We start from the raw sequence: 24,807 nt of genomic DNA, 5'->3' as shown, positions 1-24,807 counted from the left end.
ACAGGCATAGAGAGAGCTCAACACTAAACACAGCTGGTTGGCTCTGAAGTAGAGCCAGGATAAGACATGAAGCCCTGGGTGCCAGAAGTACAAGTAATTGTCTTGTGGGAGGACATCAGTGTGGATGGGAGGGAAGAGATGGGCACCAGTGAGCTTGAGGGCAGACTTATCCTGAAGCCTGATTATAATCAAAGAAGTTGTGTCATTTGTTTTGAATCTGTGGCATCTCTTCACCTTAATGGATGGCTGAGGAGGAAGGTGTGTAGGGTACAGCTTCACCAGCTAAGCCCTGTAGTGTAGTACAGAGAGAGGCCGCTGAGCTGGTGTCGGAGCTTCATGGCAGTCTCAGCCTTACATAGCATTCACTAGGTCACCTAACCTTTCTAAAGCTCAATGACTGTAGCCAAAAAAGTAGGGATAGTACTGTTCTGATATCAAATCATTTTTATAGACAAATGGTTTCTCCAGATGCTAGTTGTTGTGTACATATGCATATATAATTTTTTATTCAGAAATGAACTTTAAAATTGGCATCAACCACATATACATTGATGCATTAGACCTTGAGGGCCTTTTATTGACCACTTTGAAAACTATTGCTTTTATATTAAGTATCAGTCCATAACTGTGGCGCTGTTTTATTTTATTTTAAATATGGGATTATCTTATGTTTTCCCCAGGGAGTGTATTACCAAATTGGAGATGTTGTTTCTGTAATTGATGAACAAGATGGAAAACCTTACTATGCTCAGATCAGGGGTTTCATCCAGGACCAGTACTGCGAGAAGAGTGCAGCACTGACGTGGCTCATTCCTACTCTCTCTAGCCCCAGGGACCAGTTTGATCCTGCGTCCTACATCATAGGTGAGTTTGACCAATTGTACAGGTTCTTGAACCCAGTTAATTCTCCATTATTTTGCAAAACAGTGTTAGTCTGCTCAGGCTGCCATAATAAAATACCACAGACTGAGTGGGTTCAACAACTATTTTCTCAAAGTTCAGGAAGCTGGAAGTCCAAGATCAAGGTGCTGCTGTGACCAGTTTCTAGTGAGAACTCTCTTCCTGGCTTGTGGACAGTTTGTAGTCTTCTTGCTGTGTCTTCTGCGCATGCACACACTTTGTATGTCTTCTTCTTCTACACGAATACCAATCCTATTAGATTAGGGCTCCACCCTTATGACCTCATGTAACCTTAATTAACCCCTTAAAGTCCCTGTCTCCAAATAATATCATATTGCGGGTTAGTGCTTCAATGTACGAATTCAGAGTGGGGTGGTAATACAATTCAGTTAATCACAAACGTAAGCTTCGTTACGTATTAAAAAGAGAGATTTATAGAAACTCGATGTCTTACAAGCTGGGGTTTGAGTAGTGCTCAGTTACTTTGAGTTATGGCATTATGCACCTACAAAAAGTAGTATGGTTGAGATTTTTCTGAGTGACCCAGGGTTAAACTCTATAATTTTGCTGCGGAACTAAGTTACTTATAAAAATCTACTTTGAAATAATTTATAAAGAAACTATCCCCTTTTTTCACTTCCAAAATCTTAACAAATTCTCAGTATGCATTCCTCTACATGTTGCCCACATTATCCTAGACCTTTAAACATATTATCATTTTTGGTTGCCATGGCAACCACTGTACTCATATTAATTTCAAGGCTGAAAAAAGAAGTGGTGCAGTTTTTGATGTAGATTCACAAGAGGTTGTTGCTGATTAATAGAATTTTGAAAGTATTCAAAATTTTTACCCCGAATTTTTGCTTCTGCAATGGGCATGAATTACTTTTACATTCTGAGAAAAAATGTAAAAGCTTTTTTCAAAGGGAGCTCAGGGACAAATAATGTGCCTGTGTTATTCTCTGTACATGTCAGATTTGATACATGACCAAACAGTTTTAGTCTTCTGGTTGCAAGTATGTAGAAGAGTAGACTTTCATTTACCTGATCTGTGGGACAGGATTCTCAGCAGAGACTCCCACATTCTCCTCCCAGTCCTCAGATTCTAGGGGAGCAGCATAACAGAGAGGTTCAGAGCACAAACTCTGGAGCCAGACTGTCTGGGTTCACAGCCCAGCCACTTACTAGCTGTGTGGCCTTGGCAAGTTCCTTAATCTCTTTAGCCTCGTTTTCCTCATATGTAAAATGGCCATAATAACAGTGCCTACCTCAGAGTATTGTCTCGACGACTCAAAGTATTGGTATATGTACAGTACTTAGAACAGTGCAAGCATATAATAAACACTATATAATTCTGAATATTTAGAATCCTTTCTATATTGAGTCGTAGAAAAAAACGATGGAGAGTAACTTCAGAGTAATGCATGTATCAAGGGCTAATGATGTCAAGTCACCACCAGAGTGGTTTCTCATAGTGTCTAGGAATTTTCACAAAAATGGTATGTATATCCAGAAATGGTGTTTAACCTCTCTGTTGCCTGCCTTTCAGGACCAGAGGAGGATCTTCCAAGGAAGATGGAATACTTGGAATTTGTTTGTCATGCACCTTCTGAATATTTCAAGTCACGTTCATCACCATTTCCCACAGTTCCCACCAGACCAGAGAAGGGCTATATATGGACTCATGTTGGACCTACTCCTGCAATAACTATTAAGGAAACAGTTGCCAATCATTTGTAGTTTCAAAGGTAAAACTGATTTCCAGTTATCTTGTATTCATAGTACTACAGGATATTCCACATGTTTCTTTAATGACATTCTTGGATGGAAAAATGACTCAAAAGTTTTTCCCAACTACTCAGTAATAATTAGCTCATTTATTGCTAGGCACTTGAGAAATTAAAAGGGATAGCAAAGAATTAAATACATTTTCAAGTTATATACCACATTCTGTATGTGTATATTCACAGGCAAAAGCTATTATTTCCAGAGAGAGCATTAGAGTGTCTATTTTTTTCCCATAATTTATATGTAGAAACTCATTAAATGGATTGTATTTTTCTATAAGAACAAAAAATTAACGTAAATTAATTAAGCTACCACGGGGAAGGCAGGATAGCACAGAGAAGACAAGTAGTGACTCTATAGCATCTTACTACACTGATGGACAGTGACTAAGGGGGTAGGTGGTGGGGACTTGATAATGGGGAGAATCTGGTAACCACAATGTTGCCCATATGATTTGTATATTAATGATACCAAAAAAAAAAACCAAAAAAAATTAATTAAGCTATAACCAACAGTATCTATCACAAAGTTACACAAGCTTTAATTTTTTCATCTAGAAAAGGGTAGGCAGCCTGTTGGCTGCTTTAACCTTCAAGAAACTGGTGGGTTATTTTATTACCCCAAGCTTTTTTAAACTTCCTTTTAATTCTTCTGTAGCAAACAGGGATTCAGAATCATTTTGTTGATCTTAATGGATCTGTTCTCCATTGTTCTCTCTTACCTTCTTAGTCAAAACAAGGATGCCAATCATTGTTTTCTGGTGCTAACAAGCAACTTCACTAAAAGCACCAGGGAAACCAGTATTCAGGCATCTCACTGGGTAGTTTCCTGACTACCATTAGAACAACCAGTGGGCAGTCCTAAAAATGATTAAATAGGTCCTTAGCATCAATATCTTTAAAAAGTCTACCCCAAAGTTAAACCTTCAGCTTCAGACTCTTAATAACAGGCCTAAAACAAACATCTTATACTTAGAATGCCTCTTGTTCAGGAAATTGTCCAGAATTCAGGTACAGGTTTTACTCAGAGTGCAGGTCAGCTAAGTAAGGGAGTGTGAAAATGGGAGGAAGTGGGGACTGCACACACTTGCCTCCCTTTGTAACCTAACTTAACCAGCATTTTTCAACCCCAGGAAGATTTGTCAGAATCTAACTTAATCAGAATGATTTCGAGCTGTAGCAGTTTTAACTGTTAACATTTTTCTACACAGTCATGATTTGTGTGTTGGACAGAAGCAACTGTAGATAATTCTATGTATATAGATACCTCTTTGTACACAAAAATTACAGTGAAATAATAAATACCATTGTAAATAAATGTCAATATTCAAACTTTTGGATTAAAATATTTTTTATAATGCATTTACTTTGGATTTATTTCATTCATTTAAACAAAATTAAATAGGACTTTCTATCCAAAAGTGGTATAAACAGAAAACACCACTCAAGTGACAGATTCATCATCAATATGCAATAGATTTTAGGAAAATTTCAAAGAATGGTTGATTACTAAAAGAAACAATGTGAGATACATATTAAAATGAGGAATTATTTAGAAACTAGTGTATGTACTGACCATTTGTTTATAAATTGGTAGGTACCCATGTAGTATCTTTTAAAACAAAGACTGAATTTTCTCTTTCCTCAACAAACGCCAGTGGCTCGCACTGCTTACAGGGTAGATACGTAACTTTTCTCCGGTTACTGAAGACCTACCCTGATATGGCTCCAGTCTGTATTTCCAGCCTTGTCTTCCGCTTTTCAACACTGCTGAAATGTTTCCCTCAGGCACCCTCCTCATTTTCCTGTCTCTGAGCTTTATTCATACTGTTCCCTCCAACTTCCCCGGAGGCCTTTCTTAAGACTCTCAAATTCTGTCTCTTGGTGAGACCTTTCCAGATTCCCATGGTTCCTAAAATCAGTCTCTGTCCTGTTCTGTTGTTACATTAAACTTCTACTTCTGTTTCCCACCCCCACCCCTATGTTCTCTGGAGGATAAAGATGATGTGTTTCATTAACTCATCTTTATAACCCCCATGGCACCTAACACAGGTCATTGCTTATGGGGGCGGTGCTTAGTGTTGAGTCCCAGTTAGGTGCTGCTAATTGAAATGCCTGCTATTATTTTAATTAATGCTGGTTCATACTAACTTTGGCTTAAATTTTAGATTCTCTTATGAGCAGTCAAGTAGAATTTCAAATTGTTATATTCTAGATTAGTATTAGATTGTTTTTAAGATTGTTTTAACAGGATGGTTTTAAAATGAGCTTTAGTTCTCTTACACAAATAAATCTTAACATGAGTATCTGAAAAACAGTCCAAACTATTTAGGTTCTTGGTTGTGAAAGACTTTTCCTAATAACTTTTCCATCAAGAAGTTTGAATCACAATTCCATCTCAGCCATAAATAGGTGAAATCATAAGAACAATGGAGTGAAATATATATATATATATATAATTACATGTGTGTGTGTATATAATATCTATACATAGATATGTTACACATACTCAGAATGAAGTTCTGTCATGGACCAGAAAAGGGAAAGGCATTTTTGTGGATTTTATTTTGCCACCCTTGGCATGGTTTAGGAACCATGCTTTTTACTTTGAACGAGATGTTTCAACCATACTATTTTTAGGAAGGTATACCTCTTAACACCCAAAAACATGAAGCTGAGAGGTCAGTTCCATGGAGGAACAAGAAGGAACCTGAAGAACCATCAAGAGAAGAATGCTTAAATAAGTTACAGTGCAGTTGTGTGTATTTTTCTTCTTTACACTTTTCAGTATTTCCTAAATTTTCTATAACAGGCACACAATGTGCACATGAACACACACACACACACACATATTTGCATACTGCCCAGCTGGTGGTGAGGAACCACCAGTTTTTAGCCCATACATATATAGAATATTTTATAAATAGTCATTCTTAAACCATTGCCAGAGAGATTAATGACATGCTGAGGAAATAAGTTCAGTAATTTAGGTAATATCCTATATTCCCACAGCAATTCTAGGAAAGAACTAAGGAGTGACCGTGTTCACCTTTATCAGCTCCTGGATCAGGGGCATTTTAGTACCAGCTTCTCCAGGCACCGCATCGTCCAAGGCGAAGACTTGAGAGGGTGAGAGACTTTTGCAGGTTCAAGTTTGTCCTTTCTCTTTCTGCTTCAAGTGCACTTTCCCATCCAGACTGCCTGCCCTGCTGATTTTAGACAACTAGACTGAATTATCCATGACAAAGAGTGCACACACACCCAAGAGAGAAGCCACCATCTTTTTATAACCTAACCTGGAATACCATCACTTCTGCCATATGCTTGTGGTCTCACAGACCAACCCTGGTGCAGTGTGGGATGGGATTGCTCACAGGTGTGAATTCCAGGGGCAGGGGCCATTAGGGACCATCTTAGGGATACATGATCCAGCTGGTGTAAATGTGAATTAACATCTAGGAGTCCATGCTTGGAAGATACGGAATGTGGACCAAATTGTGTATTTCTAGTAGTATTTAAAGTAAGGAAAAAACAAACCTAAAAGATCCAACAATGGAAAATGAATTTTGATATGTGTGTAATGGTATTTTATGCAATGGAAAATGGTTATAAAAATGTTCAGTGTAAAAGAATAGATACTTGACTACATAAACAATGGTTCTGCTTTTGTAAAACACACATACATGCTCTACAAAGAAAATTGGAAGTAAAATGTCAATGATTGACATTTGGAATTAGAGTTTTATTTTAAATTCTTACTTATACTTTCATTTTTGTATTTTGTGGTTTGTATTACGTCTGCTTAAATAATCAGGAAAAAATGCTATTTTAAAAAGGATATTAAGCTAAAGGATGGTCTTAATGAGGTGAATGTTTGTGTCCCCAACAAAATTCATATGGTGAAGCCTAACCCACAGTGTGACGGCATTACAAGGTTTGGTCTTTGGGAGGTAATTAGGTTTGAGGTCTTGAGAGTGGAGCCTCCTAAGGGGATTAGTGTTTTATAAGAAGACTGAAGAGACCAGAGCCTTCCCATCTCTCTTCACCTGAGTCTGTGGGCACCTTGATCTAGGACTTCCCAGCTTCCAGAACTGCGAGGAATAAATACCTGTTGTTTTAGCTACCAGGGCTATGGTATTTTGTTAAAGTAGCCTGAACTAAGACAGATGGAAACAGCCCAAGTGTCCATCAACAGATGAACTGATAATCAAAATGTGGTCTACACTACAATGGAATATTATTCTGCCCTTAAAAGGAATGGAATTCCAGTACATGCTATGAGGATGAACCTTGCAAACATTCTGGCAAGTGAAATACACCAAGCACAACATGACAAGTGATGTATACTTCCTCTTACATGAGATACCTAGAGTGGGCAAATTCATGAGAGAATAGAGACTACCAGTGCTGGGGAGATGGGAATGATATGGGCATAGAGTTTGTGTTGGAGGGAAATTCATTTTCTGTTAATTCTCTGCTGAGCACTTGACAGTGCTTTGTACCCAACAGGTTCACAAACATGATCTCATTTAATTATCCCCATTTTACATTTCGATAATTAATCATACGGATTTTGACATGAGGGACTCACAAAATGGAGGTCGGCCCCCGTCACAAACCCAAACCCAAGTCAGCTTGCAGAAAGGACAACCGAGAGGGAAACCTGTGCACCACCAGCAGGCCCGTAGCGGCCCCGTCCCGCAGCTCCGCGGCCTCGGGCTCACCTGCCCGGAGCGCGGGGCGCCAGCCGACCCCCGAGCCTGCTGCGAACGCTCTGCGGACGCGCCCCGGCCCGGCGTCCGCGCATTGTGTGTCTGTAACAACGGCCGTCAAACTCGCGAAGCGCCTTTGTTTTGTCATTTGACAGCTTGGGCGACAGGAGGGGACCGGAGGACAGCTGCCGACGGACCGCGGCCGCCCCACGCAGGCGAAGGCCCCGCGGCTCGCCGCGCCCGGCCGCTCCCCGGATCTCAGGCGCGCTGCTCTTCGTAAGCCCGGCCCAGCGCGCACTGAGCCCTTGGAGTGCTTGTTCTAATCCTCAGGGTGGAAACGGGCGCGTGAGAGGCTCCGGATTTCTCACCGTGAAACGGACTGGGAGACACCTATGAGGTAAGGGCCTTTTTTTACTTGTGGCAAGGAATTTTAAGATTCACTCTTAGCAACTTTCAAATATACATTACGGTATTACTAACTATAGCTGCCGTGCTGTGCACACCCCCATGACTCTCTTATTTTATAACTGGGACCTGGCACCTTTTGACACTCTTTGCGGCCCGCCCCCACCCCCCTCTGTTCTCTGTATCCACGAGCTTGGTTTTTTGTTTGTTTGTTTGTTTGTTTGTTTAGATTCCAAATATGAGTGAGAGCATGCGGTTTGACTTTCTCTGATATTTCACTTAGTGTAATGCCCTCAAGGTCCGTCCATGTTGTCACACGTGGCAGGATTTTATTCCTTAGTATGTGAAATAATATTCCATATTGTGTTTGTGTATTTTTTTTTCTTTATCCATTCATCCATTGATGGGCACTTGCTTCTGTATCTTGGCTATAATTGTAAGTAGTGCCTCAGTGAACATGGGAGTGCAGATAACTTCAGATTAGTGATTTGCTTTCTTTGGATAAATATTCAGAAGTGGAACTGCTGGACCATTGATAGTTTTACTTTTCTCCGTTTCTTCCATACTGTTTTCCACAGTGGCTTCTCCCATTTACATTCCCATCAACAATACACAAGGGCATAAGGGTTCCCTTTCCTCCACATCCTCACCAACAGTTGGTATATCTTGCCTGTTTGATAATAGCAATTCTGACAAGTGTGATGTAATATCTCATGGTGGTTTTGATCTGTATTTCCCTGATGATTAGTAATATTGAGCACTTTTTCATGTGCCTTTTGGCCATCTGTATGTTTTCTCGGGAAAAAATGTTCAGGTCGTCTGCCATTTTTTGATTGGATTCTTTTTGGTGTTGAGTTGTATGAGTTCTTCATATGTCTTGGATATTAACCTCTTGATAAAATATGACTTGCAAATATTTTCTTGCTTTTGGTATTGTTGCCTTTTCATTTGTTGATGTTTTCTTTGCTGTGCAGAAGCTTTTTCGTTTGATATAGTTCCATTTGTTGGTTTTTGCTTTTATTGCCTTTGCTTTTGGTGTCCAAGCCAAAAAATTGCCAAGCCTGATGTCAAGATAGTTATCACCTATGTTTTCTTCTAGGAGTTTTACAGTTTCAGTCAGGTCTTATGTTCAAGTACAATCCAATTCAGTTATTTTTTGTGTATGGTTTAAAATAGTGGTCAGTTTCATTCTTTTATAGGTGGCTGCCCAGTGTTCCAAACACATTTTTATCGAAGAGATTATTCCTTTCACCATTGTATATTCTTGGCTCATTTATTGTAAATTAATTGACTATATATGCATGGGAATATTTCTGGGCTCTATATTCTGTTCCACTAATGTATGTGTATGTTTTTATGCCAGTACTGTACTGTTTGGAATAATATAGCTTTGTAATATAGTTTGAAATCAGGGATTGATGACTCCAGCTTTGTTCTTCTTTCTCAGGGACCTTTTGTAGCTCCATATAGAGCTTAGGATTATTTGTTTTATTTCTGTGAAAAATGCCTCTGGAATTTTGATAGGGATTATATTGAATCTGTAGATTGCTTTGGGTATATGGACATTTTAATAACATCAATTCTTCTAGTCCATGGGCATGGAATATTTTTTTTCATTTATTTGTGTTGCGTCAAGGTACTATCTTAGCTGAGTTTAGCATAACAGGGGGCTTCAGAAATCTTGCACATGAAGTTTGTCTCAGAGTGTTCTCCTTGACCAACACTGAAATAGAACTAAGTGGACAGGGTAGAACACTGTAAAACCATGGGTTTGGGACTCTGACAGCCAGAGTCAAGGCCATTTGAAACAATCTGGGACAGGTTACACACCTTCTCAGGCAGTGAAGGGATCAAACATGATAATACCTGTAAGGTACTTAGGAACAGTGAACATTATTGAACATTATTAACATTCAATAATGTTACTGTTTATCATTACATTTTAGAGAGTTTGATTAAGTGTAACAAAATGCATTTTAAATGGAGATGGGATATCTGGTGAAGCGATTCAGTTTGGTTGATGACCATTCCTGTTAGGCCTGTCCTGTGCTTATTACTCAGAGATGAACAAAGGTAAAATAGGAAACTCTGCTACTCTCCATGGATTTATCATGAGGGTTTTTTTCTGGTAGTGATGGTGAATTGCAATGCCTATCCCAATTTCTCCTCATTCCTTCCTCGCCATTTAGATCAATGTGCATTGATCATATTATTATAAGATACAGGAGAGGATCCATCTGACCTCCTCTCCATCAGATGCTAAAGGGCCCCAGAAAAGAAGGATTCCATGCCACCTCTGTTATGCTCAACCATTGGCCTTTGGGCTTATCCCCTTTAGAAACCCAGTCTCTCTGGCACTGCCAGTAGCAGATGCAAAACTTCCTCCCTCCCTCTCTTCCTTCCTTCCTTCTCCTTGAGGTGAAATTTAAGGTCCTCCATGATCTGCTCCATGCCCTGGCCATTTTGAGTACTTGATTCCAACTCAGCGGATCAGGGCACAGGTGTAAATAATGATGCCTTAGGTTTGTTGAGTGCCTACTCTGTGCCAGGCACAAATCATCCTTAGTGCTTTTCCTAACCTGACTCTTGCTCTGTCACTCTGTTATCCCGCCACACTCACCAGCTCCATTAGTTTACTTCCCTTTTGTTCTACTTCCTCTGATTATGGCATCTTCACTTTCGGCTTCTTTAGTTGCCTTTTTTGTTTTTTTTTTAGTTCTGTCTTAACATCATCACAACATTTGTCCAGCTTTCCTGTTTGTTCACTAACCTTTGTGTTGTCCTCTGGATGCCCTCCTTAGAATGACCACTACAGAAAGCCTGCCGGCACTGGCCCTAGAAATTTGGGCTCCACTCTGTTCCTTGACTTTGAAACCAGAGAGATTGATCCTGGGTGTTCTGAACCTAGCCTTTCTGATTTATTATAAAATCATGCTATAGAGTTGCTAGACTCTCAGGTTTGAAAGGAGCCCTAATGTCTGTAATGGTACCACCTGTATCAGAGTTAAAAGCCCTCAGATCTTTCTATTATTTTGCCACTTTTTATGATAGTTCTTGAAATATTTGATGGCAGATTTCATATCCCTAAATCTTCTCTTTCTAATCTAAACATCCTGGTTTCTTTAATCACTGTCTCCAGGTGGATTGATTTCCTCTGAATTAACTTTATTTAATTATTGTCTCTTTTAGAATAGATAGTAGACAGAATTTTAAAACAATGTCCCGATTATGTTCTGAGCAGTTTGGACTAGAATAGGATTTTATATTATTTACTATTAGCTTTTACCTAAACTTTTCCATGATGTAGATTGGGATCCTTTTTTTTTTTTACAATAAAATGCACAAATCTCAGTGTACACCTTGATGAATTTTTACATATATACACTCATGTAGCCATTGCCCAGATCAAGATATCAAACATTCTCACTAATTTTTTCTCCCTGCATGTATTTCACACATTCCCCCCCACCTACCTCCTCTACAGCAACCACTAGTCTGTTCTCGGTGTTTATGAGTCTATTTTAATTTTTTTGTTCAGTTTTTTTGTTTTTTTAGATTCCATATATAAGTGAAATCATAAAGTATTTTGTCTTTCTGTCTGACTTATTTCACTTAGCATAATATCTTCTAGGTCCATCCATGTTGTCACAAATGAAAAGATTTCATTCTTTTTTATTGCTGAGTAGTAGTATTCCATTGTATATATGTACCATGTTTTTTTCATTTACTTATCAATTGTCATTTAGATTGTTTCCATATTTTGGCTGTTGTAAATAATGCATTGATGAACATAGGGTGCATTTATCTCTTCAGATTGGTGATTTGTTTTCCTCAGGTAAATCCCCAGAAGTGGAATTGCTGGGTCATATGGGATTTCTACAGTTAGTCTTTTGAGAAACCTCCATACTGCTTTCCATAGTGGCTGCACCAAATTATAATCCCACATCAGTGAACGAAGGTTCTATTTTCTCCACATCCTCACCAATACTTATTTGTTGTGTTGTTATTTGCCATTCTGTCTTGTGTGGTAAACATTGTGGTTTCAATTTGCATTTCCCTGATGATTAGTGATTAGCCTCTTTTCGTATGTCTGTTGGCCATCTGTATTTTACTTTTTTTTTTTTTGAGAGGGCATCTCTCATTTATTGATCAAATGGTTGTTAACAACAATAAAATTCTGTATAGGGGACTCAATGCATAGTCATTAATCAACCCCAAGCCTATATCTCAACAATCTCCAATCTTCTGAAGCATAACAAACAAGTTCTTACATGGTGAACAAGGTCTTACATAGTGAATAAGTTCTTACATGGTGAACAGTGCAAGGGCAGTCATATCACAGAAACTTCCAGTTTTGATCACGCATCATGAACTATAAACAATCAAGTCAGATATGATTATTCGTTTGAATTTTATACATGATTTATATGTGAATCCCACATTTCTCCCTTATTATTATCATTATTTTTTAATAAAATGCTTAAGTGGTAGGTGGATGCAAGATAAAGGTAGAAAACATAATTTAGTGCTGAAAGAGGGCAAATGTAGATGATCAGGTGTGTGCCTGTAGAATAAGTATTAATCCAAGCTAGACAAGGGCAATAAAACATCCCCAATGCAGAAGATTTCTCTCAAAACAGGGGAGGTGAGGTTCTAAGCCTCCCCTCTGTTGGTCCCCAATTTCTCTCCTGATGGCCCCCCTGCGACTGTGCCTGTCTTAGGTTGTTCCTCCCTTGAGGAATCTTACCCGTCTCTGGCTAACCAGTCATCTTCCCGGGCCATACAGGGAAATTTAAAGTTGGTAAGTGAGAGAGAAGCAATATTCTTTGAAAAGGTTAGCTTTTTACTTCTTTGCAGATTTATGCCCTGTGGCTTCTGTGCCCAGCATTTGTCTTGAGGCATCTTTACCACTTGGAAGAATTGTGATACTTGGTAATTTTCGATATGAGGCACTAATTCTTCTAAAGGGTTGTAATTAGGAAGGAAGAAGAAAAGCTATAGAAGTAGCAGACAGAAGAAAACATGGGAAGATTGATTATTTCTTTGACATATCTTTTTGTAGAGTAACATAAGCATGTATAGGTTTTAAACTACTAATTAAATGGCACACATACATTAACATAATAGGAATACAGCTACATAACAAAAGCAGACCTACAATTACCAGCCATGTCCAGTGAAACCAAGAAAACCAGTTGGGTACCCTAGGTATTTGTGAAAACTTATCAATGATATGATGGATATTGTCTAGCCAAATTTGAATAGTTTGAGAAAAATCAGACAAATTAAAACAACACATTCCTAGGGACTGTTCACATCCCATGTGTTCTTTTAACAATAGATAGTCCATAGTCGCACGATTTTGGAGCACTGTAACTTGCACTTCTCCTAATTCTTGATTGGCTTCTGACAGTATAGATCCAGTCAAATTTGTTGTTTTACTGTATGCACAGGCCAGCTTAGATATCTCCTTCTTCATTCCAATGGCAAGTCCAGAACCGGTGGGATGAATGCAGCTCCAACTGCAGCAGCGCCAGGATCTTTGTTGAAGTTTTTTGATGTTCATCTTCTGGAATGACTCTTCCATAGGATGTTAATGTTGGAAGTTCTTCATATCGTATCTTAATTCGTTCTCTGTGTAGCCAAATTAGGCTTTGATCCTCTGTAAAAACACAAATAAACCCTTTGCCCACACTTTGATATGCCTTTTATACCATTGTGAAGAACCTATTGGAGATCACCACACAGGAACTGCCTTTTTTTTTTAAGAGAAAGGAATATTATCAGAAAAATGTACTTCCATAGCTGATCATCTGACACCCTTTAAAAGATCAAAATTAAGGATATGTAAAGCATGCATTAATCATTGATTTGCAGTTAGTTTTATCCTATCAGGGAGTAATCCCCCTTTTCTTTCTCTCTTTTTTTTTGTTATCATTAATCTATAATTACATGAAGAATATTATGTTTACTAGGCTCTCCCCTATACCAAGTCTCCCCCACAAACCCCATTACAGTCACTGTCCATCACCATAGCAAAATGTTGTAGAATCGCTACTTGTCTTCTCTGTGTTGCACAGCCCTCCCCTTTCTCCCACTCCCCGCATTATGCATGCTAATCATAATACCCACTTTCTTCTTCCCCCCCACTTATCCCTCTCTACCCTCCCATCCTCCCCAGTCCCTTTCCCTTTGGTACCTGGTAGTCCATTCTTGGGTTCTGTGATTCTGCTGCTGTTTTGTTCCTTCAGTTTTTCCTTTGTTCTTATACTCCACAGATGAGTGAAATCATTTGGTATTTCTCTTTCTCCACTTGGCTTATTTCACTGAGCATAATACCCTCTAGCTCCATCCATGTTGTTGCAAATGGTAGGATTTCTTTTCTTCTTATGGCTGAATAATATTCCATTCTGTATATGTACCACATCTTCTTTATCCGTTCATCTACTGATGGACACTTAGGTTGCTTCCATTTCCTGGCTATTGTAAATAGTGCTGCGATAAACATAGGGGTGCATCTGTCTTTTTCAAACTGGAGTGCTTCATCCTTAGGGTAAATTCCTAGAAGTGGAATTCCTGTGTCAAATGGTAATTCTATTTTGAGCATTTTGAGGAACCTCCATACTGCTTTCCACAATGGCTGAACTAATTTACATTCCCACCAGCAGTGTAGGAGGGTTCCCCTTTCTCCACAGCCTTGCCAACACTTGTTGTTGTTTGTCTTTTGGATGACAGCCATCCTTACTGGTGTGAGGTGATATCTCATTGTGGTTTTAATTTGCATTTCTCTGATAATTAGCGATGTGGAGCATCTTTTCATGTGTCTGTTGGCCATCTGAATTTCTTTTTGGAGAACTGTTCAGTTCCTCTGCCCATTTTTTAATTGGATTATTTGTTTTTTGTTTGTTGAGGTGGGTGAGCTCTTTATATATTTTGGATGTCAAGCCTTTATCGGATCTGTCATTTACAGATATATTCTCCCATACTGTAGGGTACCTTTTTGTTCTATTGATGGTGTCTTTTGCTGTACAGAAGCTTATCAGCTTGATATAGTCCCACTTGTTCATTTTTGCTTTTGTTTTCCTTGCCTGCGGTGATATGTTCAAGATGAGGTCACTCATGTATATGTCCAAGAGATTTTTGCCTATGTTTTTTTCCACGAGTTTAATGGTTCATGACTTACATTCAGGTCTTTGATCCATTTTGAATTTACTTTTGTGTATGGGGTTAGACAGTGTTCCAGTTTCATTCTCTTACATGTAGCTGTCCAGTTTTGCCAGCACCATCTGTTGAAGAGACTGTCATTTCCCCATTGTATGTCCATGGCTCCTTTATCAAATATTAATTGACCATATATGTTTGGGTTAATGTCTGGAGTCTCTAATCTGTTCCACTGGTCTGTGGCTCTGTTCTTGTGCCAGTACCAAATTGTCTTGATTACTATGGCTTTGTAGTAAAGCTTGAAGTTGGGGAGTGAGATCTTCCCCCCCCGCACTTTATTCTTCCTTCTCAGGATTGCTTTGGCTATTCGGGGTCTTTGGTGTTTCCATATGAATTTTTGAACTATTTGTTCCAGTTCGTTGAAGAATGTTGCTGGTAATTTGATAGGGATTGCATCAAATCTGTATATTGCTTTGGGCAGGATGGCCATTTTGATGATATTAATTCTTCCTAGCCACGAGCATGGGATGAGTTTCCATTTGTTAGTGTCCCCTTTAATTTCTCTTAAGGGTGTCTTGTAGTTTTCAGGGTATAGGTCTTTCACTTCCTTGGTTAGGTTTATTCCTAAGTATTTTATTCTTTTTGATGCAATTGTGAATGGAGTTGTTTCCCTGATTTCTCTTTCTATTGGTTCATTGTTAGTGTATAGGAAAGTCACAGATTTCTGTGTGTTAATTTTGTATCCTGCAACTTTGCTGTATTCCAATATCAGTTCTAGTAGTTTTGGAGTGGAGTCTTTGGAGTTTTTTATGTACAATATCATGTCATCTGCAAATAGTGACAGTTTAACTTCCTCTTTACCAATCTGGATTCCTTGTATTTCTTTGTTTTGTCTAATTGCCATGGCTAGGACCTACAGTACTATGTTAAATAACAGTGGGGAGAGTGGGCATCCCTGTCTTGTTCCCGATCTCAGAGGAAAAGCTTTCAGCTTCTCGCCGTTCAGTACGATGTCGGCTGTGGGTTTTTCATATATGGCCTTTATTATGTTAAGGTACTTGCCCTCTATACCCATTTTGTTGAGAGTTTTTATCATGAATGGATGTTGAATTTTGTCAAATGTTTTTCCGCATCTATGGAGATGATCATGTAGTTTTTTTCTTTTTGTTGATGTGGTGGATGATGTTGATGGATTTTGGAATGTTGTACCATCCTTGCATCCCTGGGATGAATCCCACTTGATCATGGTATATGATCCTCTTGATGTATTTTTGAATTCAGTTTGCTAATATTTTGTTGAGTATTTTTGCATCTCTGTACAGCAGGGATATTGGTCTGTAATTTTCTTTTTTGCTGGGGTCTTTGCATGGTTTTGGTATTAGAGTGATGCTGGCTTCATAGAATGCTTTTGGAAGTATTCTCTTCCATTTTTTGGAAAACTTTAAGGAGAATGGGGATTATGTCTTCCCTATATGTCTGATAAAATTCAGTGGAGAATCCATCTGGCCCTGGGGTTTTGTTCTTTGGTAGTTTTTGATTACTGATTCAATTTCATTGCTGGTAATTAGTCTGGTTAGATTTTTTGTTTCTTCCTGGGTCAGTCTTGGAAGGTTGTATTTTTCTAGAAAGTTGTCCATTTCTTTTAGGTTATCCAACTTGTTAGCATGTAGATTATCAAAATATTTCCTAATAATTCTTTGTTTTTCTGTGGTGTCTGTAGCCAGAATAAATGTCTATGCCAGAATGCCTCATTTCAATTTTCTGTTTAAAACCCTAGGCAAAATTTCTCTGTCAGTGTATGGTTGATGGTATTTGTTATCATAGAATATTTTTTTGCTTTTAGTTGTTGATTTATTTGATTCTTAGAAATTTCCTGGGAGGTTGAGTTCTATACCAGTTTTACAAAAAAGGTCAGGTGGCCTAGGAAATGTGTAAACTTCATGACATAATACCATTGTCTAGTATTTTCCAATTTGTTTTCAATGTTAGTTCTTTATACTTATGAACATTGAGTATTTTACTGTATGAATGTAAAATGTCCATTTATTTTAAGAATCTGTGCTTCTAGTATGTCCTGAAATATTTTGTAGATGACCGATTTCCATTGCTTTTACAATCAAAAGCAATTCCTAATCATATCTGCTCTAGTCTAAAAAACAGGGTGCTAAAATATTAGATTGTTTTGTTTTTTTTCTGTTCCCCCTTCCTTATTAATTCAAAGGAGGATTATGCCATTTTCAGATGAGAAATAAAAATGATTGATTTGTGAATATTTATTGAGTGCTTGCCAATGCAAGGCACTGATTCAGATTACAGCAGTGAGCAATGTGCACAGTTGGCCCTGTGAAATTTTCAATATAGTGCAGTAACAACTGGGTGCCGTTTCCAAAAGAAACTGCAAAGGAATAGTTGGTGCTAATGCTAAGTGTTCTCCCAGTCAGATTCTTAACAGATGACCAGATTTCAGATTTGGAATTGTTAATACTGATTAGGGAAATATCAGAGGAGGATGAGATCACTACTCAATATCTAAAATAAGAAATATACAGCTGAGATTTTTGCTTACTACAGTAACCATAAGCTATGACACAGGCCCAGGCTTCCTTAGCAGAGCAGGCTGATGCTCTTTTACGGGGTTGTCAGGAAGCTAGATATTCATGAATGGCAGACTTAGAGAGGTAGGAATGGGATGATGTCATCCACAGGAGGTCCTCCAGGTGAGGTTGGTGTTGACTGGTTGGCTCTCAGAGTTCTGGTTTTTGGAGTGGGGGCCCCTTTAACCAGTTCTCATGTCACCAAGAGACTGGTGATGTGATACTGCCAGCCTCTGAGCATCTCCTTGCTTTCTAGCCCTGAAGAGCTTTCCACAGATTCCTTTCCTGATTGAAAAAGTCAGAGATGGTTTTTGCTACTGAAAGCCCTGATGGTACAGAAATCAGTACCAGAAGTGGTTTCAGGGAATACTTTTCAAGAAAATAAGGGAGGAACAACAAATGCTGATGAGGATGCAGAGAAAGGGGAACCCTCCTACACTGTTGGTGGGAATGTAAATTAGTTCAAGCATTGTGGAAAGCAATATGAAGGTTCTCAAAAACTCAAAATAGAAATACCATTTGACCCAAGAATTCCACTCCTAGGAATTTACCCAAAGTAAACAAGATCCCAGATTCAAAAAGACATATGTACCCTTATGCTTACTGCAGCACTATTTATAATAGCCAAGACATGGAAGCAACCTAAGTGTCCATCAGTAGATGAATGGATAAAGAAGAGGTGGTCCATATACAAAATGGAATATTATTCAGCCATAAGAATAAAATAAATCCTACCATTTGCAACATGGATGGAGCTAGAGGGTATTATGCTCAGTGAAATAAGCCAGGCAGAGAAAGACAAGCACCAAATGATTTCAGTAATTTGTGGAGTATAACAACAAAGCAAAACTGAAGGAACAAAATAGCAGCAGACTCAACAGAATCCAAGAAGGGACTAACGGTTACCAAAGGAAAGCGGTTGGGGTCGGGGGGGGGAAAGGCATAGAAAGGGATGGAGAAGGGGATTAAGTGACATTATGATTAGTACACATAATGTAGAGGGTGTACAGGGAAGGCAGTATAGCACGGAGAAGACAAGTAATGACTCTATAGCATCTTACTACCTGATGGACAGTGACTGTAATGGGGTATGTTGGCGGGGGACTTGATAATAGGGGGAATGTAGTAACCACAATGTTGCTCACGTGAAACCTTCATAAGATTGTATATCAATGATACCTTAATTAAAAAAAAGAAAAGAAAAGAAGGGGAAATTTGAGATTATTTATCTGCCTCAGTAAAGGCTGAGGCCAAGGAAAATCCAATTTTGCTTAACACAATGCCTTGTGAATTCCCAGGAATGAGGTGCCCATTGAAGGGGTTGCTGCTATGGAACATAAGAGGATTTCAAATGGGTGAGCTGACTGTAGCACTAGAGACCTTAAAGAAAGACAAGCCAGATGTTTATATTTTCAGCTCAAGGCACAGGCTGGAAATTAAGGATTTGTATGCCTGCTAAAAGAACCCCTGGTCTTTTGGAGCCATGAAGCTGAAAGCTGAAAACCAAATGCAGGGTTGAACCCACAGCTTACTGGATTACATTTTCCACATTGGATTCATAATGCCATATTCATAGCCCTATCAGCTCTCGAATGGTAAAGTTAAAGCCTTGGTCAGAAAGAGCGAGCCTCTGACAATTGGGATGGGGAAACATGGAAGAATCTGGAGTCCCCTGAATGCCCACTTTAAAAATCTTTCTTGTTAGTGAAATAGCCCCTATGTCCCTTGCTTGAGGACCCTGAAATGCATACACGTGTGAGGGACTAGTCTTGCAGAAAAGGAAGTTCACTTTTGCATCCCAACTCCCCCAACCATTGTCTGATCCCAGCATGCCCTAGGGAGCCAATAAAAAGTGAAACGAGGAGGCAGCTTAGGCAATACAAGAATTATAATATTTTGCTTCTTTATGCAAAATCTAAGAAGTATATGTGGAGATAACTGTGTGTGTGGGTGTTAGACTAAGGAAAGAGCATTATTATTGGTCAGGTTGAATATATTCATGGGCATAACTTTAATTAATATTTAATTTTTGGTTCATTGTGCTGTTTCAGCATCTGGAAGTTTCTAATTCATTCCATGGTTGAGTAATTGGAACCCAGACTCAATGATTCACACTGAGTAAAGTTGAGATGTCTGAAATATCTTGGATTAATGAAAGAAATCCAGAGACTGTGAGGTAGGCATGTTGAGTGAATGAATCCTATACAGTTTACCAACTTATTACCACCCCCAACTCTGTCCACCAAAATAGTGCGGCTGTCAGAAAACTCCTCCAACAAGGTCATAAGGAATACATTGGTGAATGTGGTAGGATTGGTTTTGACTAATAGGAACCCTTCTCAGAGAAGTAGACAAGATTTCTCTCTCTCAGGCAATAAAAAAGGTCCAGGAGTAGGACATCCAGGGGCTGGTATGTGACATCATGATGCCATCAGGAAACCAAGCTACTTCTGTTTTCTTGTTCTGCTATCAGTTGCTTGTAGTTTTTACCCTCATGTTTGCAAGATGATTCCTGCATCCCAGACATTGTACCCTCATTTCAGGGAGGGAGCCCACCCAGGGACTTCTACCTATACTCATTGTCTAAAACTATGTCACATAGCCATGCATGGCTCTAATGGAGATTATGTGACTCAGTAATTCACTCTCCAGAGAGCAGCAGAAGGCAAGGGAGAGGTGTTAGAATGGGTGTTGAATAAGTCAGTCTACAGAAACTGCCACAGTTGATGGGGATACAAATGGAAGATGTTGCAGTAGAAATGGGCTCTGATTTCAGTGGGGACGGGAGCATTTGGGACATCAGAGTTGGGTAGCTGCAATGTGAGGCCAAGTGGCTTCCATAATCAACAAAGCTGGCACATTAATCACAGTGGTCTGACCTGCAGAGTTCTTTGGTGCTGCCTAACTAATTGTGGGATCTTTAAGACCAAAACAGATGGTCAAAGATCCTACTTGATTCTTATTTAAAAATATCTATTAGTAAACAAGGCCTGATTGAGTCACCACAATATAGCCAGTTCTCTTAGGTCAGACCAAGAATGGAAGTCAGATGTTCCTATGGAATGGATATTACCCCTGTGGTAACGTCATGAGTACCTGCTACAGATCTTCCTTCTTCCAAGTCTTCCCCAAAGGACCCGAAACCACTCACTAGGCCATTTCTCAGATGTGCTGAGAGATAACTAGACACTCTGGGATTGATGATCAGGAACACTAGGTCTGCACTAATTCCTTTATGGAGACCTACCCATCCAAGGGCGGGCGTGCCTACTGTACCTGGGGGAGAGCCCGGACCACCAGTGCAGATGGGCAGCCCCCCAAGGGAGATTTTCTGAATCTGAGACTAACAGACACAGCCTGAGGGGAGTCCCTTCCATTTGCCAGCAGGTAGAGATGTCTGATATAAAAACCTACATTGATCCATAGACAGTGGCTAATAACCAGGTGACCAGAGATTTGGAAAGAGCATGGCTGGAGAACTGGTCACGAGGTCTGGGGGAAAGGTATGGCCAGAGTTCTTGGAATGGGCTCAGAGTCAGCATGTCTGTGCCCTGTGTGAACACTCAGCTGACTCCTCAGTGCTTTAATGATCAGGGGCCCTGGATGGCTTCTCTACAGGTGTCAGTTGGCCTCCAGCTCCAGCCACCCACTGCTGCTGCACACGGGGATGGGAGCAGCATAGACCGAACCCTGTGGGAATACTGGACACTTATGGCAAAATTTAACAGCTGACTTCTGTGATCTTAGGCAGGCCGCCAGGGTCTCCATGGGACTGAAGGTTTGGATCATCCCACCTAGTAGTGCATCTAATCCACTGAGGCACTGGCTGTACTCAGAGGAACATGGACTAAGTGATGGAAGAGAGACATAAAAAATAGCAGCCTGCCTCATGATTGGCTGCAGGAAGGGCAGTGGGTGCTGCCTGTACCTGTTTCTTTCCTGTCTCATGTACTTACCTGTATGTTACCTAAATTTCTTTTTCTTTACCACAGTATTAATATAGGTTGTGTTGATGATGGCTGACTTTATAATCTGGTTCATAAAGTAGAGATCAGCAAGATGTCATGATGGCCCCAGCATTCAAGATCCTGGCCTTGGAGCTGGATGTAGTTATGTTAGGGGAATGTGATCACGTTTTTGGTTGAGGCAACAAATTTATCTGAACTGTGTGTAAATTCTACATATGCTGATAAAAGAAGATACTTGGATCAGTAAATAGTATTTTATTTCTAAAACAGTCAAGAAGTTGCTAAGCATAAATTTTGTCAAGACAAGATATGGAATATGTAGCTGACAGTGAGTTCTATCTTTTCTTCAAAAGAGAAAAATATTTCTTACACTATTTGGCCAATATTATTTCATTAAGGATTTAATATGGAAGGATTTATAGGAAATAAAATACAGAATCTGTTATAAATATCCCAATTTGTTATATAGTATGAATCTCAAGTAATCCTGATCATTACAGAACCACAGGTTTACCAATCTGTGATTTTATACAGTAAGTCAATGTGTCAAATTAAAAAGAAATTTACAGACACCATTTTTACTGTTGCAATATAGGGACAAGCCACCAAAAAAACAAAAAAACAAAAAAAAATAACCATAAGTCTATTTTATGCTAGAGTTACTTTCTGTCCAGGTCGAAACATTGTTCCACTTTGATTTTTTCTCTTCTTTGGATTTTGAAAGCTTTCATACCTTAAAAAAGGAGATCATATTTAGTACATTTAAGTGTAAAAATTACAAAAGACAATGGGTGCTCTGCAAACAAGTGTATTTTAAGAAACAAAGGGAAATAGCACACTGGAAAAAAATATTCGTAACAGAAAAGTTCTTACAAATAAATTTTCACAAGTTGAACACTCCAACAGGAAAAGCAAAAAGGATTAAGAGGTAAGTTACAAAAGATAAAACACAAATGGCAATGATTAATATAAAAAAAACCTCTGAGTTTTAATCAAAGATACACAAATTTTAAAGAAGATACCAATTTTCTCCAAACTGGCCAAGCTGAGAAAAATGTTAATGAAGATGTTAGAGAGAAACTGGCACTCTCTACACACTCCCATTGGAACATGCTCTGCAAGGCACTTCTGGAAGGGGACTGGCAATAGCTTTCAAAAGCCTTAAAAATGAGTACCCTGGGATGTAACAATTCTTTATCCCAGTGACTAATAACTAAGGACATGTGCATTCAGCTCTGAGAATGTTTATTATCACATTGCTATTAATAGTGAAAACCTGGAAGCAACTTAAATGTCCAAAAGTTGGATATTGTAGCACACTGTACTATAAGATGACATTAAAAACAATAAATAGTAACATTTAAAATGTGAATGTTCAGGATGGATGGATGAAAGCAAGATGTGCAGATTGTCTTACTTTAGTTAAAAAAAACATATAAATATGCTTTGGGAAGTGGTGGGACTAAAGGAAATTTTTCTTATTTTTCTCTGTGTTTTCTGCATCTTCTGCAGTAAGTATGTATTACTTCTGCCTGTTGAAGGGGGGCAGAATATGTCATCTCAAACTGCCTTGGCATGTGGTCTATATTGAGTGGAAGGGAATTAAGACCCAGCAGACTCAGGAAGAACCTTTTACTTCTCCCTAAACTGCCTAAAAGAACTGAGAGAGGGGCCTGTGCCAGAAAGAGAGCCACTTCTCAGCTAACTGTTGCCAATAAAAGACGTCATTTGATTGTCAAGCATTGCCGTGAATGGCCTTCCTCCCCTCTGAAGCTACAGGCCCCATCCCTTTCCTTCACTCAGGGTGGCATATAAGCTCCAAGTGCTTGACTGCCTTTGGGCTTCATATTTTTAATGGGGCTCTGTATGAAATATTTTTTTCCTGTTAATCTATCTTATGTCCATTTAATTTTAGACTGACCAAAGAACCTAGAAGAGAAGAAAAGTTTTCCATCTGTACAGTCTGGAGCCCAACATGGATCCCTCCACGGGCTGGACACCACTGGCTCTGGGGCTGCTGCAGCTGAGAGCTCCTGGGGCCTCCAAGAAGAATGGCAGAAGGTAAGAATTCTTATCACTCAGCCTCCTGGGTCTCTTTCTGCAGGGTCCAGTGGAAGTGACAGTGGTGCGAGTCCTTTTCCTAAACTTAGGTGAACTGGAGGAAATACTTGTATGAACCAGTTCCTTGGACATAGTGACTCTGGTAAAAATGTGTGGTGAGTACTCTTAGTTTCCATCAATTCCTTTCCTCCCAGGAATGTTTACTGTTTTCTTTGGTCTGTGTCTTTTGTGTCATTTGTAATAAGGAGGAAAACCACAGGAATGCAGGAACAGATCCTATTAGCCTCACAGACTGAGGCTGAGACTCAGGCACAGACTGGGGTGAGTTCGTGGTTCTCCCCAGACCTGAGTCTGTTTAGACAAGCTTTGCCGTGGGTCACCGTAGCTCCTGGAGTAATGGGGTTCCCAACGCAGGGCGAGTTCCCTATGCATCTGATGAAACTGAAGGACAAGGGGAAGGGCAGGTTGGGAGAAAGGGTTTTTATTGCTCACAGCTTGCTTGAGTTCGGTAGCCAGCCCTGGCTTGGTCTGTCCCTGTGGCGCTGGAGCCCCATGTCCCTCCAGCCGCCCCTTCTGAAAGGAACTCCATGGGCGGGTCCCTGGTGACTGGTGGGCACCAGACCAATTAGGTACCAGGAATGGAGGGGAAGAGAGAATGGCCGCTTTCTCTCTACCCCTTGGCTTGGATTGATGGGAGGCTCTGCCATAGTAAACATCCACTGTTATGTAAAATAGGCCAAGGCCAGGTGGGATATGTTATAAAGTCTGTCATGCTGGCTAGCTGTTTTAATGTCTAATGAACTGTTCACATATAATCTAAATATGGTAAGAACCAGTGAATTAAATAAATGTTTTTAAGTGAAATTTTCAACAATAATTATGTTCTGTGTCTACTTAGTTTCTCAAATCTCTTTGGTAATTTACACCCTTAGACTTTTGCTAAGGTAAGTGGCAGAATTCATTGACTATCTGGATCATTTCTAAATAAGATCCTAAAACATTTATTACTAAACAGAGATTTGTCTACTTTTGCCTTATTACAGAGAAACTAAAGATACCTGAATTTATAAGTAAGCTACACTGAAAAATTGTACTATTTAAAAAGGCATATGCTTCTAGAAATTGGCAGATCTATGAATATATTTAATAATCTGCAGAATGCTAGTGTACAGTTCACAATTACTAGAAATAAGGTTTTCGAGGGTAAAAAGTCTAATAA

At 39.4% G+C, this 24,807-nt stretch overlaps 2 protein-coding genes across 6 annotated transcripts in view; one reads left to right on the top strand and one right to left on the bottom strand.

Moving 5' to 3' along the window:
• Positions 1-24,807, top strand: part of GATAD1 (GATA zinc finger domain containing 1) — a 67,342-nt gene that overhangs the window by 5,340 nt on the left and 37,195 nt on the right. For 3 of the 4 annotated variants that reach the window (XR_012132312.1, XR_012132314.1, XR_012132313.1), the window contains exons 4-7: positions 681-864; positions 2,450-2,648; positions 5,700-7,796; positions 23,443-23,588. Coding sequence is in view for 1 of the 4 variants with exons in the window: in XM_017652922.3 (XP_017508411.3) it covers positions 681-864; positions 2,450-2,640 (375 nt within the window). In the remaining 3 variants the exon portion in view is untranslated. Of the gene's footprint in view, positions 1-680; positions 865-2,449; positions 4,050-5,699; positions 7,797-23,442; positions 23,589-24,807 lie in introns of those variants that run through there. The other variant, XM_017652922.3, reaches the window with a different exon arrangement.
• PEX1 (peroxisomal biogenesis factor 1) overlaps positions 21,768-24,807 on the bottom strand; it is a 47,176-nt gene continuing 44,136 nt past the window's right edge. For both annotated transcript variants that reach the window (XM_017652913.3, XM_073238838.1), the window contains one exon: positions 21,768-22,260. In XM_017652913.3, the coding sequence (XP_017508402.2) occupies positions 22,176-22,260 (85 nt within the window). In that variant the 3' untranslated portion in view covers positions 21,768-22,175. The remainder of the gene's footprint in view (positions 22,261-24,807) is intronic.

Source organism: Manis javanica, chromosome 6, assembly GCF_040802235.1.
Source record: "Manis javanica isolate MJ-LG chromosome 6, MJ_LKY, whole genome shotgun sequence".
Classification (NCBI taxonomy): domain Eukaryota; kingdom Metazoa; phylum Chordata; class Mammalia; order Pholidota; family Manidae; genus Manis; species Manis javanica.
Note: the sequence above shows the minus strand (reverse complement) of the source record. Positions and strands in the feature narration are given on the sequence as shown.